Here is a 14,869-nt window from a genome sequence, read left to right on the forward strand (position 1 = left end):
GTTTTAAAGTTTGTTTTTGACGATGGAAGGATTGTGAAGGAAACAGGATTTTTCCGGACATTTGCCATTGTTCAGTGAACCATTCTGTAGTTCAGTTTAATTAATTAGTGTTGTTGTGTTTAGTTTTCTATTAAGTGCATGTTTTAGAGTTGGTGAAGTTGGCACACAACATGGTGGTTGTGATTCCTGACCTACGGGTGTCACAATGCTCGGATATGATTTGTTTATCTTAACCTAGTTTGTAATTATGTTAGGTTAGTTATTTACCTGAAGAAGAGATCAGCTTGCAGATCACGAAACGTAGTGTTATTGATTTTTTGTATCACTGAACGATGGTAAATGTCCGGAAAAATCATATTTCCTTCACAAATTTTAAAGGCATATATGATGGGCTTTTATTTAAATAAGGAGAGATTATGGTGGGAGTACTGAAATTTGAATTGTTCCTTGTATTAAAGTGGTGTGTGGAGTTAAACTCATTATACAAGGCAGACCTATCACACACCACCTATATTACGTCATAAACATATATTCTTGTTAGTGTCAATACCTCAAACAGTCTAAATAATGATCGACAACTAGTTTGTTTATGTTTTCGAGCAATTGTTCTAATTACACCCTTCTGTGCAACCAATATTGTTTTACAGTTTTTTTGTGCACCCCAGACAATTCCGTATCGTAAAAAAGATTCTACACAAGCATAATATACTGCTGAGAACATAACGTAGACTTCTTAATTTATTAACTAAATAATTTATAAATCAAATCAAATCAAATATTTATTTGTTGTAAACATGTTCACATGTATAACAAAGCCAACTTAAAAGGTTACTTAACCTAACTTAAAGAGTTAACAACTTCGTAAAATTCTGTTACATCGTATAAGCAGGTTGCAACTAGAAAGTTCTTTAGTTTTTTGTCTAAATCTAGTGAGTGGCAGCTCTTTTAATACCTTCCGGCAAAACATTAAACATTTTTATGCCTTGGTATAGAAAACTCTTCTGAGTTGCAGAGTATCTGCATCGTTCACTTATAAGTTTATTTTTGTTTCTAGTTGCATAGTTTATGGACCTCAGACATTGCAGGCAAAAGTGCCAAGTTCCTCTTAACAAACAAGAGTGTGCTAAATATATACATAGAAGGCAATGAAAGGACACCTAACCTAATGAAGAGCTCTTTACAGTGGGCCTGCCAGTGTGCATCACAAATCAGACGGGATTGCTTTTTTTTGCAGCACAAAAAGCTTCTGTACATATCCATGGTTTGCCCAGATTGAAGTTCCATAAGAGAGGTAGCTATGTATGTGGCCATAGTAAAACACAGAGCAGAACACCACAGAGACACTGCCTTTAAGTGCTCTGATCATGAAAATGCCTTTTGAAATTTTGTTCGCAAGACTGTCAATTTGCTGATGCCATTTAAGATTGCTCTGGACTGTGAACCCCAAGAATTTTGAGTGGGTTACTTCCCCCCCGATTGCTAAGGCTGAAAGCAAGGTCCTGAGTTTTCCCGTCATTAAGGCTTAACTTATTTGCATTACACCAGTCATGAATGGTTTTAGTTTTTGGTGTCGATTATGTAACCCACATTTTCTGCACTGTTACCCTGGACACACACTGCCAAAATCGTCAGCAAATAGAAATGATTTTACTGAATGAGCATTTAGGTGTACGGGCAGGTCATTAACATAGAGTATGAAAAGCAAGGGTCCCAAAATGGACCCTTGTGGGACACCTTGTTTTACACTTAACTGTTTTGAGTAAGAGCCATTTAGGAATACGGATTGCCATCGATTGTTCAAATAAATAAGATCTTAAGAACTGCACTACACTGTTGTCAATAGAATAAAAATACATCTTATCCAGTAAAATATGATGCGACACTGTGTCAAAGGCCTTGGACATATCAAATGATCTGAAAAGAACGTTCAGGTTGTTCTCCAGTCCTTCAAAACAAATTCAAGATCAAATCCTGAGTAGCTTCAACAGTGCTATGGTTAGGTCTAAAGCCGTACTGATTCTTGGACAATAACTTATTTGATTCCAAGAAGGAGGAAAGTTGTTCATGAATGAGACGTTCCAAGACCTTTGACAGCGTCGGAACAATGGATATTGGCCTATAGTTGGCACAATCCATCCTAGGCCCTCTTTTGTGTATTGGAATGACCTTACTTACTTTTAGTTTGTCAGGATAAATACCCTGCTTAATACACAAGTTGAAAAGATATGTTAGTACTTCACAAATAGACCTAGCTGATAACTTCAGTATTGCTGCATTGGTGCCATATATATCAAGACAAGTGCTATTATTCAGTTGGTTTATGGCTAGGTAGACTTCTTCTACTGTAAAACTTCTAAGAGTGAATAGCCCTACTGAATTGTTTCCTGTTGCACAGTTCTCACTATTGTCAAGAAAAACACTATGATTAGGCTTATTTACATCAGTTGGTATGCTATTACAAATTTGTTCTACACTGGTAAGAAAAAAATTGTTAAAAGCATCAGGCGTTAAATTAGCGTTAAATATTGGGAGGCTTACTGTTAACATTTCTAAGCTGATTTATGACAGACCATGCAGCTTTTGATTTATTGTTTGAACTGTCAATTATGTTGTTATTATGATTAAGTTTGGCTTTTTTTTAATTTTCTGCCTTGTACGTTCTCTTAAGAGCAATATAATTTTCTTTAGACCTGTTACAGTTAGTGTTGCAGAATAAATAGTAAGCATTGTCAAGTTGGACCTTTAATATTCTTAAGTCCACATTGTACCATTTGTTGTTAGATTTACTATTTCTGTTGGTTATCCCAACAGTTTTCATAGGCATTGCGCTGTTTACCGCCCATAACAACAAATCAAAGAACTTATAGACGGTAATTCCATGTTAGGTTTTGATCACAATGGATTCCAAGATATTTGTGGAATTCAACAATGTTAAGCCCTGTTGGGTCTCAGTTTCTTGAATACGTTTTCACAGGGAAAGAATGATCTGCAGACCGAGGCCGACAGGTCAGCGCAGCTCTGCATCATCGGCTCACTATCTCGCCAGTTTCCCAAGATTACCATCATCGGAGAGGAGGGCACATCAACCTGCCATTGTCCCGAGGAGTGGATCACGACTACCAGCGACCAGGAAGTGCTCTCACTCTCATGCCCCGAGCAGTACCATAACCTCTCCGAGTCCGACGTGAGTACTCACTCAATAATTGATCTCTCATATTTTTATTATCAGCCCACCTTCATTTTTCTTTTCTTCTTCTGAAACGTTGATTCTCTCATACAACGACAGTTCTCCTGTTCTTAAAGCCTTTTGAGTACAAAAATTAAGAATTCTGTTGTGGTATTTTTACCACTTATGTTATATTAGGAGCCGTCCCTTAATTACGTAACGCCTCAGGTGGGAGAGAGGGTTTGAAGTCAGTCAGTCAGTCAGAAGTCAGAAATCCTTTATTCAGAAATATACAATATCGTAACATGCAAAAATAACCCAGACACCAAAAATGGCGTGTGTGGGCATTATAGTTACACAGTAATTAAACTATTTTTCATTTTATGTGTGCCTACTTCCATAATAGTATTCCAAATCTTATTCCTAATACAACAACCAATACATACCAATAAATACATTCTCACTATTCTACATTACATTTATCACTTATGTAATATAGAATAATGTTAAATATATAGAGAAATAGTATATAAATAAACACTTTGTAAACAGCAATAACAGTAAATAGAATATTACATCTAAATAACAATAACAATAAACAAAACAGAAAAGTGACAAAGCTTAATGAACTCATCATGCTAAAAGAATGTTATAATTGACAAATAAATTGAAAACAAAAATATTACCACTAGAGCACACAACAGCTCTCATACTTTTCACTCAGTCAAGACCATGTACCGATTTTCCCCAACGTACCTTTTGTTACTTTACTTTTTGTTTGGAAGCAGAAATACTTTCGCCTAAACTTTACTAAACTTGGAATTCAATAATTAAGCAACAAATATACACAATAAATTATATATAACAACTATAAATAAACTATAAAAACGTAAAACAAATATAAACTCTGACAGAACATAACAACAATATAAACTATGAAATTAGTGAACAATAAAATGCAATAGCAAACTCAATTAATTAACTTTAACAAATAACTCAACAATAACAACAAATAGCACTATTTTGTTTTGACAAGACATTAGACTATAAATATTAACAAATAATTACTATAACAACAATAGTACACAAACAAGAATTATTTTACATAAATAAATAAATAGTAACAATAATACATAAATAACACCACATAATTAAATTGTTGTTAACTTATTAAAAAAGTCATAATTTTAATTTTAAATTTAGGTTTCTTTTCAAGTATGATGCTATTACCAAAATGTCTAATTATTTCATTGTAAAATTTTGGACCCAAATAAATAACAAAGTTGCGTTCTGCTGCGTTCCTTGTTCAAGATTGGCAATTCAAGTGCAATATATTGTGCAAATCTCATTACTTTATTAAACTGTCTCATTGGAAACTGCTCAATTCTTGCATGTACATACATCAGACTACATAACTTATTTGTTGTATTTGCTCTAAAGTAAGCAGCCCATTTTCCGTAAAACTTGCCTTTGACACATAATTACAAGCTTTTTTACTGCTTGATATGTACCCCCAAAATGTAATATCCCATACCTCAGCACGCTTTCAAACCACGATCTGTAAAGCTGTATCAAGTGTTGGCCCTTAAGACAACTTCTCATGTGGTATAGACCATAGTTTATTTTTCTCAGCTTCTTTCCTAAATAATCAATATGATGGTCCCAATTAAGTTTGTGATCGATGAAAAGCCCCAAATATTTCACCTGTTCTACAACCTCTATGCTGGAGCATGTGCATTGATATTTACAACTATGTTTATGACAAAACAGTTGAAAATTACTTTGCAGCTGTTCCTTAGGTTGGGTAGTGTCAAAAAATATTAAACATTTTGATTTTGTTGTATTTATTAACATTCTGTTTTCAATTAACCATGTTGAAATTTTACTCAAATCACTATTAATCTTTCTTTTTAGCGATTCCTTACTGTACGCTGAACATACAAGGGCAGTGTCATCAGCATATGCGAATATTCTTGAATTCAATTGAATACGTAACATGTCATTTATGAATATCAAGAACATAACTGGCCCTAGGACATCTCCCTGTGCTGTCCCGCATTGTAGTTCAACCATGTCACTAAACATTTCATTTATCTTTACAGTCTGTTTTCTACTCCTACAAAAAGACTCCAACAAGAACAAAGCTGAATCTCCTATTTCACATTTTTTTTTATTTTCATAACAAGAATATCAATATCCAAAACATCAAATGCTTTCCTTATATCAAGGTATACAGATAATGTATAGTTATACCTATCTGAAGCATTCACAATAGTGCTGGCATGTTTCTCAATCGCTGTATCGGTACCTCTACCCGGCAGAAAACCAAATTGATCAGGAGAAAATATTAGCCTCTCATCCAAATATTTCATTAATTTATCTTTGACTAAGGTTTCAAACATTTTGGCAACGGTACTTATCAATGACACTGGCCGATATGACGCCAAGGCGTTATCATCACCTGCCTTATACACTGGTACTACAGTGGCTATTTTAAACTTTTCTGGTATTTTGCCCTGACGTAATGACCTTTTATAAATACTACAAAATATTGGTGCAAGCACATCTAAGTTCTCCTTTACCGTTATAATATTAATTTCATCTATACCACAACTACGTTTGTTTTTCAATCTATTAATTGTGTTTATTACATCAGTAAACTCTAATTCAAATCGCTCAAAAAATACTTCACATTGATATTGCTCTTTGAAAAACAAATCCTCACCAAATTCATTAAATCTTAATTCAGATATAACATTACTGTAGTATTTATTAAAATCATTTGCAATTACATATTCATTAACTTTTACATGAATTTCTCTACCCTCAACTTCAATCTTTTCCAAGCACTTTCTTTTTTTCTTACCATTTTTCTCACCACATTCCAGTACTGTTTAGAGTCGCCTTCACACTGCCCAATCAAATTAGAATAATAATTCACCTTTTCATGTTTAATTTGTCTCTTTACTTGTTTTGCTAACTATGTGTAATAATTCTTTAAAATAGTGTCATCCTTATTTCTCAAATATTTTTAAAAGATTCAGTTTTACGATTATTTAATTGTATTAAATAGTTGCTCACCCATTCATTTCGCTTTCTATTCTTACTACTCAGTTTTTTAAATGTACAAGAGGCATTTATTTATTTATTTATTTATTACATGAACATTAAGAAGAGTAATTTGTCAAGTTATAGCATTATAACATGGCTATAACATCAGGTGTAAATTTCATAAAATTCAGAAACAGCTTGATCAGTATCAATGTTTGCATCATTAAAAATAGAGTCCCAATCTGCTAACCTTAGTTGCCTAGTAAACAATATTTTATTTAATATTTTGCCAAATAATGGACGGTTTCCATTACTCGAAACTCCAGATAACTCAATGTCTACACCATAATGATCAATTATATCTAATTCTAAATCAGTACATTTTACATTTAAACCCCGGGAGTTGTGAATCAATACATGGTCCACACATGCACAACTCTAGTAGGAATATTGATACAATTTTCAAAATCATAATAAAATACTTTGTTTAAATATTTTTAACTAGAACCATGGTTTTTTTATAGTACATATATTCATGTCTCCTACAATAATCGTGGGGTCATTCTTAAAACCTAAAATCTTTTCGAAATCATAATTAAATTGTTTATAAGTAAGTTCACATTGCCTATACATCCCAAACAATGACAGATTAAAAGTAGGATTGTTGTGCGTTATGAAAGAAGATGTTGATAAGCCGAGATGTTGATAAGCTCCTCGGTCTGGCAGCAAGATAAGTCTGTGGGTACATTGAATATCAGAGTCCACGTAGATAAGAACTCTGCCTGCTTGGTTATTTGGCCTCGGCTGGTGGAACATGTTGTAACCTGGTATGGAATACCTGTCCTCTTCTCCACTCTTAATCCACACTTCGGTCAATACTATAATTCTGTATTGTCTAGTTTGACAATTTAAATAAGCAATAAGTTCATTATAATGTTTACTTACACTCCTGATGTTCAGACAGAATATATTGAAATTATCTGATTTCCAATTTTGGTTAACCATCAGAGCTAGCAAAAGTACATATAATTTAACACCTGTTTCACACCTCACCAAACTCCCTAATGTCCAGTCCCAATTTCTTCAAATCACCAATAGCAGTTATCCTTTTTTTCTGTCATTTTCCCATTTCTTCACAAAAAATTTACCCTCTGAGACCCAGACAAATTTATATCCCTGTTCTTTCAACTTTTTAGAATGGAACAGTATGTCTTTGAAGTAAGGTGTCAAGTGTTCATTGACATACACATTTGTTCTTGGAACGTTTGGCATAAAATCAGTAGACTTAATTTCTTTTAACTTAGATGCATTCTTACTTTTTTTAAGAAAGAATCTCTTAATTGACGGTTAGTAAACTGCACAACTATTGGTTTGGGCCTATCATCTCGCCTGGATGGTATTCTGTGCATAGCCTGAATGTCACTTTTGAAATCAATTTCCAACCCAATTATTTCAGCCAATTTGTCAGCTGTAGGTTTCATTTGTTCCCCCTTATCTTCTGGAACTCCATCAATCTACAAATCTTCATTTCTATTGTATTGTTGCAAATTTTCAAATTGAGTCATATATAAATTTAGGTTATTGTTTAGTTCCACATTTTTCAACTCAAGAGATCTCTGTGACTCAGATAAAATATTCATATATTCTCATAGTCATCAATCTTTTTTGGAAAAAAATTCCAAGGAGGTCTTAAACTCATCTATTAGAGATTTATTCCTTGCCTCAAATTCAGAAAACTGTTGTTTTATCGTATCCTCCATCTTTTCCAGGAAGTCGGCATGCATTTTTGAGATAAAGTCTTGACTAACAGATTTACTTTTACAGGATTTGCACTTCCAGTTATTTCTTCGGTCCTCACCCATACGATTTCATGTGATTACCTGAACTTCTGCACACTCAAAATGAAGTCTAGATTTACAATTTGAGCATAATGCACAATCATCAATATCTTCCGGTAACGGATCGCTGCACAAGTTATAATCACTCATGATGGGTAATCAAGGAACAACTGATAAGAGCGTCTGTACTGCTCGGTTGCTATGGCATAACTCAGGGCCTCTCAGCAGGGTTACGCACCACTACGAGAGTTGGTGGGAGGGTTCTCAGCAGGATTCCGCACCACTACGGGGGTTGGTGGGAGGGTTCTCAGCAGGGTTACGCACCACTACAGAGGTTGGTGGGAGGGTTCTCAGCAGGGTTACACACCACTACGAGAATTGGTGGGAGGGTTCTCAGCAGGATTACGCACCACTACAGGGGTTGGTGGGAGGGTTCTCAGCAGGGTTACGCACTACTGCAGAGGTTGGTGGGAGGGTTCTCAGCAGGGTTACGCACTACTACGGGGGTTGGTGGGAGGGTTCTCAGCAGGGTTACGCACCACTACAGAGGTTAGTGGGAGGGTTCTCAGCTGTGTTACGTACCACTACGGGGTTGGTGGGAGGGTTCTCGGCAGGGTTACACACCATTACAGGGTTGGTAGGAAGGGTTCTCAGCAGGGTTACGCACCACTACAGAGGTTAGTGGGAGGGTTCTCAGCAGTGTTACGTACCACTACGGGGTTGGTGGGAGGGTTCTCGCCAGGGTTACACACCACTACAGGTTTGGTGGGAGGGTTCTCCGTAGGGTTACGCACTACTACGGGGGGTTGGTGGCAAGTGCCTTTGACACTTAGGGAACCCCACCAACTCCAACAGTCATCTCCTGCAGTAGACTAGACTTATCGAATTACTCTTCCACCCCAGAATCTCAACATTTGTTGTCAGTTTAAGTGACACTTCAGATTTTGCTGTACCCACCCAGTTTGGGTTCAACTGGAAGGTATAAACCAGCCAGAAGGTATAAACCAGCCAGAAGGTATAAACCAGCCAGAAGGTATAAACCAGCCAGAAGGTATAAACCAGCCAGAAGGTATAAACCAGCCAGAAGGTATAAACCAGCCAGAAGGTATAAACCAGCCAGAAGGTATAAACCAGCCAGAAGGTATAAACCAGCCAGAAGGTATAAACCAGCCAGAAGGTATAAACCAGCCAGAAGGTATAAACCAGCCAGAAGGTATAAACCAGCCAGAAGGTATAAACCAGCCAGAAGGTATAAACCAGCCAGAAGGTATAAACCAGCCACAAGTGCATGTAATGCAGTGAAATAATTTTAGGTCAGTTACTTTTTTAGTACTGATAGTTAATTACAACAGCTGTAACAAAGTTGTTAATAAATTGTTAATATAAATAAGGCTTTTTCTCAATTTCGAGTTACAAGTCATTCATTAAAAGATAATGTCATTTCAGTGATATATAAAGATACATTGTAGTATTGTTCTAAATGTACAATGTAGGCATATTTTAACACTACGATTGCTTTACTTATTAAATTCTAAAACCGATGTAATTCTTGGTTTTAAAACATAATTTGTAAAATTTAAATGCATAACTTTGTATTGCATTACTTTAGGGCGGAAGGAATATTAAGCTGTAAAGAAATTATTTGTATTCAATACTAAGACAAAAGTGAGTTGATATAATGAATATTTATTTTACAGGTTACTGTATGGGTAGACCCTCTGGATGGTACTTCAGAATATACTCAAGGTAAGGCCACACCCGCTTTGTAACAGTCTAAATTATTGTTTATTGAAATGCTACTCATCATTAAAAGCAGTATTTTATTTTGTACATCTCCCACATTTGGGAGCGAAGGAATGTAAGTTTAATCATACCAGTGTGATAACCAGTCGTGGGCCAAGTGAGCCTTATCGTGCAGGACGTGACCTTGACTTACACGTGACAAGATTGATACGTTTTGCTGTTAATTTAAATAATTATATACAATTATCTGATATCAAAGTATAATCATTTCTAGCATGCCTCGGCTTGTAAATGCTCAGATTTAAAGTTATAAAACTCTCAGGGATAAAAGTAATATCATGTTATCTTAGAACTAGAAGCTTAGAAAATTGCACCTACTCCTATAAGGATCTTTGCGCTGCTTCAGGAGTGACAGGATATTCTGGATGGGTAAGGTTAGGGTTAGGAGCCGCCTCCTGTTGAGGTTGATGAGGAAAAGTTTAGGGCACCAATCTCAAGTTATGTCCCCTAGGAAAAAGGAGAAGCTAGCTCTGAATCAGCCTCTCCAGTCAAAGGAGGCAAGGGGTGGCACACCCTTATGTTGAGGCTAGCAAGAACCTATAACTCTTTGGGAACAAACCCCACCAACTCCAACAGTCATCTCCCGCAGTAGACTTGACCCTTGACATATCAAATTACCCTTGCGCCCCAGAACCTCGACATTTGCGGTTAGTGATGTGCACCTTAATAGATCACTGACCAGTGATTGTTTTCTAAGAACTATGGATGACGCTGCCGGCTCACCGATAATAACAAGAGTCTCTTTGATGACTAACTGAAGACCGTTTACTACCACGACTCACAGGAGACTCTGTTGAGTATCTGTAGAATGTTTACTACCACAACTCAATGGAGGCTCTTTGGTGACTAACTGAAGACCGTTTTCTACCACGACTCACAGGAGACTCTTTGGTGAGTATCTGTAGACTGTTTACTACCACGACTTACGACTTACTGGAGGCTCTTTGATGAGTATCTGTAGACTGTTTCCTGCCACGACTCACAGGAGGCTCTTTGATGAGTATCTGTAGACTGTTTACTACCACGACTCACAGGAGGCTCTTTGATGAGTATCTGTAGACTGTTTACTACCACGACTCACAGGAGACTCTTTGGTGAGTATCTGTAGAATGTTTACTACCACGACTCAATGGAGGCTCTTTGGTGACTAACTGAAGACCGTTTTCTACCACGACTCACAGGAGACTCTTTGGTGAGTATCTGTAGACTGTTTACTACCACGACTCACAGGAGGACTCTTTGGTGAGTATTTGAAGCCTGTTTACTACCACGACTCACAGGAGACTCTTTGATGAGTATCTGTAGAATGTTTACTACCACGACTCAATGGAGGCTCTTTGGTGACTAACTGAAGACCGTTTACTACCACGACTCACAGGAGACTCTTTGGTGAGTATCTGTAGACTGTTTACTACCACGACTCACAGGAGACTCTTTGGTGAGTATCTGAAGCCTGTTTACTACCACGACTCACAGAAGACTCTTTGGTGAGTATTTGAAGCCTGTTTACTACCACGACTCACAGGAGACTCTTTGTTGAGTATCTGTAGAATGTTTACTACCACGACTCACATGGAGGCTCTTTGGTGACTAACTGAAGACCGTTTTCTACCACGACTCACAGGAGACTCTTTGGTGAGTATCTGAAGCCTGTTTACTACCACGACTCACAGAAGACTCTTTGGTGAGTATTTGAAGCCTGTTTACTACCACGACTCACAGGAGACTCTTTGTTGAGTATCTGTAGAATGTTTACTACCACGACTCAATGGAGGCTCTTTGGTGAGTATCTGAAGCCCGTTTTCTACCACGACTCACAGGAGACTCTTTGGTGAGTATCTGTAGACTGTTTACTACCACGACTCACAGGAGACTCTTTGGTGAGTATCTGAAGCCTGTTTACTACCACGACTCACAGAAGACTCTTTGGTGAGTATTTGAAGCCTGTTTACTACCACGACTCACAGGAGACTCTTTGTTGAGTATCTGTAGAATGTTTACTACCACGACTCAATGGAGGCTCTTTGGTGACTAACTGAAGACCGTTTTCTACCACGACTCACAGGAGACTCTTTGGTGAGTATCTGTAGACTGTTTACTACCACGACTCACAGGAGACTCTTTGGTGAGTATCTGAAGCCTGTTTACTACCACGACTCACAGAAGACTCTTTGGTGAGTATTTGAAGCCTGTTTACTACCACGACTCACAGGAGACTCTTTGTTGAGTATCTGTAGAATGTTTACTACCACGACTCAATGGAGGCTCTTTGGTGAGTATCTGAACTGTTTACTACCACGACTCACAGGAGACTCTTTGGTGAGTATCTGTAGAATGTTTACTACCACGACTCACAGGAGACTCTTTGGTGAGTATCTGAAGCCTGTTTACTACCACGACTCACAGAAGACTCTTTGGTGAGTATTTGAAGCCTGTTTACTACCACGACTCACAGGAGACTCTTTGTTGAGTATCTGTAGAATGTTTACTACCACGACTCAATGGAGGCTCTTTGGTGAGTATCTGAAGCCTGTTTACTACCACGACTCACAGGAGACTCTTTGGTGAGTATCTGTAGACTGTTTACTACCACGACTCACAAGAGACTCTTTGGTGAGTATTTGAAGCCTGTTTACTACCACGACTTACTGGAGGCTCTTTGATGAGTATCTGAAGCCTGTTTACTACCACGACTCACAAGAGACTCTTTGGTGAGTATTTGAAGCCTGTTTACTACCACGACTCACAGGAGACTCTTTGTTGAGTATCTGTAGACTGTTTACTACCCCGACTCACTGGAGACTCTTTATATTTATAAATGAATGTTTGTCTGTATGTCCTTTATAGAACTGTAAACTATTAGACCGATCATGAAAATTTGTATGTATATGTATTTTTTTCAGGGAGAAGTTTTATATGCTATCTTGACACTATTTGAAGGCGCTAAGTTATGAAGTATATTTGTCTTTAAAATAAATTTCTGGTTAAACTTAAAGCTTGAGTGTTAGACCACTTTATAATAAAGTACATGTACAATGGCTATAAACATACACTTTTGACAGATTTTCTTGATCGTGGCAACGAGGCAAACTCTACATCGGCATTGGAAATATAATTCACTTGAATCAGAATTGCTCATATACGGGCAAAGCTTACGAAAAGTGTGCAAAGCCACTGAAAACATCTAGTATGTTATAAGAAAAAGGAAATGTTGTAAAGTGAAAGTGATAATGTTGAAAACAAAATATTTTTTACAGATTGTCAAAGGTTGAGAGATTCCATGTGGTCTCGTAGATGCGCGAGAGGGGAACCGCGGTTGGCAAGGAAGGGGAGGTGGCTGGACCGAGGACCACACGGACTCTCTCAGCTTGTATCTATATTCAGTATTCCCAGTATTTATTAGGGGAGTTGTAGTCTACTGTTCTGACCCGCAACTTTGTCTTGTTCTAGGCCTGTTGGATCACGTGACAGTTCTGATAGGAATAGCGGTGAAAGAGAAGGCTGTGGCGGGAGTGATACACCAGCCTTACTACAACTACCAGAATGGTGGTGAGTTGGGTCGAACTGTGTGGGGCTTCGAGGGTGTCGGGGTCGGGGGTTTTGTACCCACCAGCCCGCCCAAGGGCCAGCGCATAATCACCACCACCCGCAGTCACTCCAACCCCGTGGTGCAGGCAACACTCGACGCGCTCAAACCCGACAAGGTGCTGAAAGTGGGCGGAGCTGGCCACAAGGTAAGATTGTGTTTTGCTCTCCAAAACATTCTTTATTAGTCCTACAATGATTTTGTTTTGTTATAATCATTATTAATGTAATTTAATGATTATATTGTGATACTATATTCATGTATTTTTATTTCAGTAAAATCACTGGTACACAGTTTCAGCACAATCTGAGTGTGATTATGTTTTACTCTTTTTACTAAAGTATTTACTCTTTTTATTTAATTTAAAAAAATGTTTAATCATGTTTTAAATTATTTCAATTATTTTTTACTTTTTATCTTTTTAAAATATATTTTTAATTCCTATCAATGAATAATGTATAAATTTATAGTTACTTTATATAAAATTAAACTAATTTTAAATTAAATGAAGAATCTTGGAGCATTGGAAAAGTTTAATTTACAATCACTGGTAAAATGAATGGTAAGGAATCACTGTATTGAATCTGGACACACCACTTCTTATAAAAATTTACGATTATTGAAAGAAGTTACTAATACATTGCACTTAGAATGCTTAGGAAACATTTTACATTAACACAAATCAAGTAAAAACTTATCAATAATGAAGGCAGGCCTATTCAAAATTTAATTCCTCTGTCATCTCTATAACAAAATATAAATGTAATTATGTTGAAATATTTTATACTGGCTAGTCATATTTCCAAATTATTTACCATGTGTTATTGTAATATTTATTATTTAGAAACATGTAAATATTTGTTCATTTGTGAAGTGCCTGATGATGGAATCATTGATTCCGAAAAGTCCTTGAGCAATAATAAAATTTGTATTCATTTACCAGTGATAATAAATTTAGTTAGTTTTTAAATATATTTAAATATTACAGTAAATTAATAGAATCGGTTGCACAATTAATAAAACTTCTTACATTCTTTTTTTAAATTAATTTTTAACCCATTCGAGATTTCTTTTTTGTTGGTTTTGTTTTTTTGCAATAGCAAATACATGTACATTCATCTCATCGCAATATTGCATCGCCAAACGTTTTCTACCATATATTATTTCAGTTCATTTCAAAAATTGCAATTTAATACAATTTTTGCACACAATAATACAAATAAAAACAGATAAAATGAATTGAACGTTCGTTCGAAAGGTTGGTATGAAACCGGTTTAATATTTTGTAGGAACGCAACACACCTGACTTGTCTAAACATCAGCTTATGTATCGTGTTGGGAGGCCTGGTACGGGTGACCATGTTCGATAGTGTATGGAAAATCGCTGACCGAACATTGTGGATCCCAACTTCAAGCAAACGGTTC

At 36.7% G+C, this 14,869-nt stretch overlaps 2 protein-coding genes across 4 annotated transcripts in view; both read left to right on the forward strand.

Annotated features, from left to right (window-relative positions):
* The window catches only part of LOC124366957, a 230,921-nt gene that overhangs the window by 147,675 nt on the left and 68,377 nt on the right, over positions 1–14,869 (forward strand). The window lies entirely within an intron of this gene.
* The window catches only part of LOC124366958 (3'(2'),5'-bisphosphate nucleotidase 1), a 37,322-nt gene that overhangs the window by 6,094 nt on the left and 16,359 nt on the right, over positions 1–14,869 (forward strand). For all 3 annotated transcript variants that reach the window (XM_046823594.1, XM_046823593.1, XM_046823592.1), the window contains exons 3-5: positions 2,975–3,184; positions 9,753–9,801; positions 13,309–13,592. In XM_046823594.1, the coding sequence (XP_046679550.1) occupies positions 2,975–3,184; positions 9,753–9,801; positions 13,309–13,592 (543 nt within the window). The remainder of the gene's footprint in view (positions 1–2,974; positions 3,185–9,752; positions 9,802–13,308; positions 13,593–14,869) is intronic.

The sequence above is a fragment of the Homalodisca vitripennis genome, chromosome 7, assembly GCF_021130785.1.
Source record: "Homalodisca vitripennis isolate AUS2020 chromosome 7, UT_GWSS_2.1, whole genome shotgun sequence".
NCBI lineage: Eukaryota > Metazoa > Arthropoda > Insecta > Hemiptera > Cicadellidae > Homalodisca > Homalodisca vitripennis.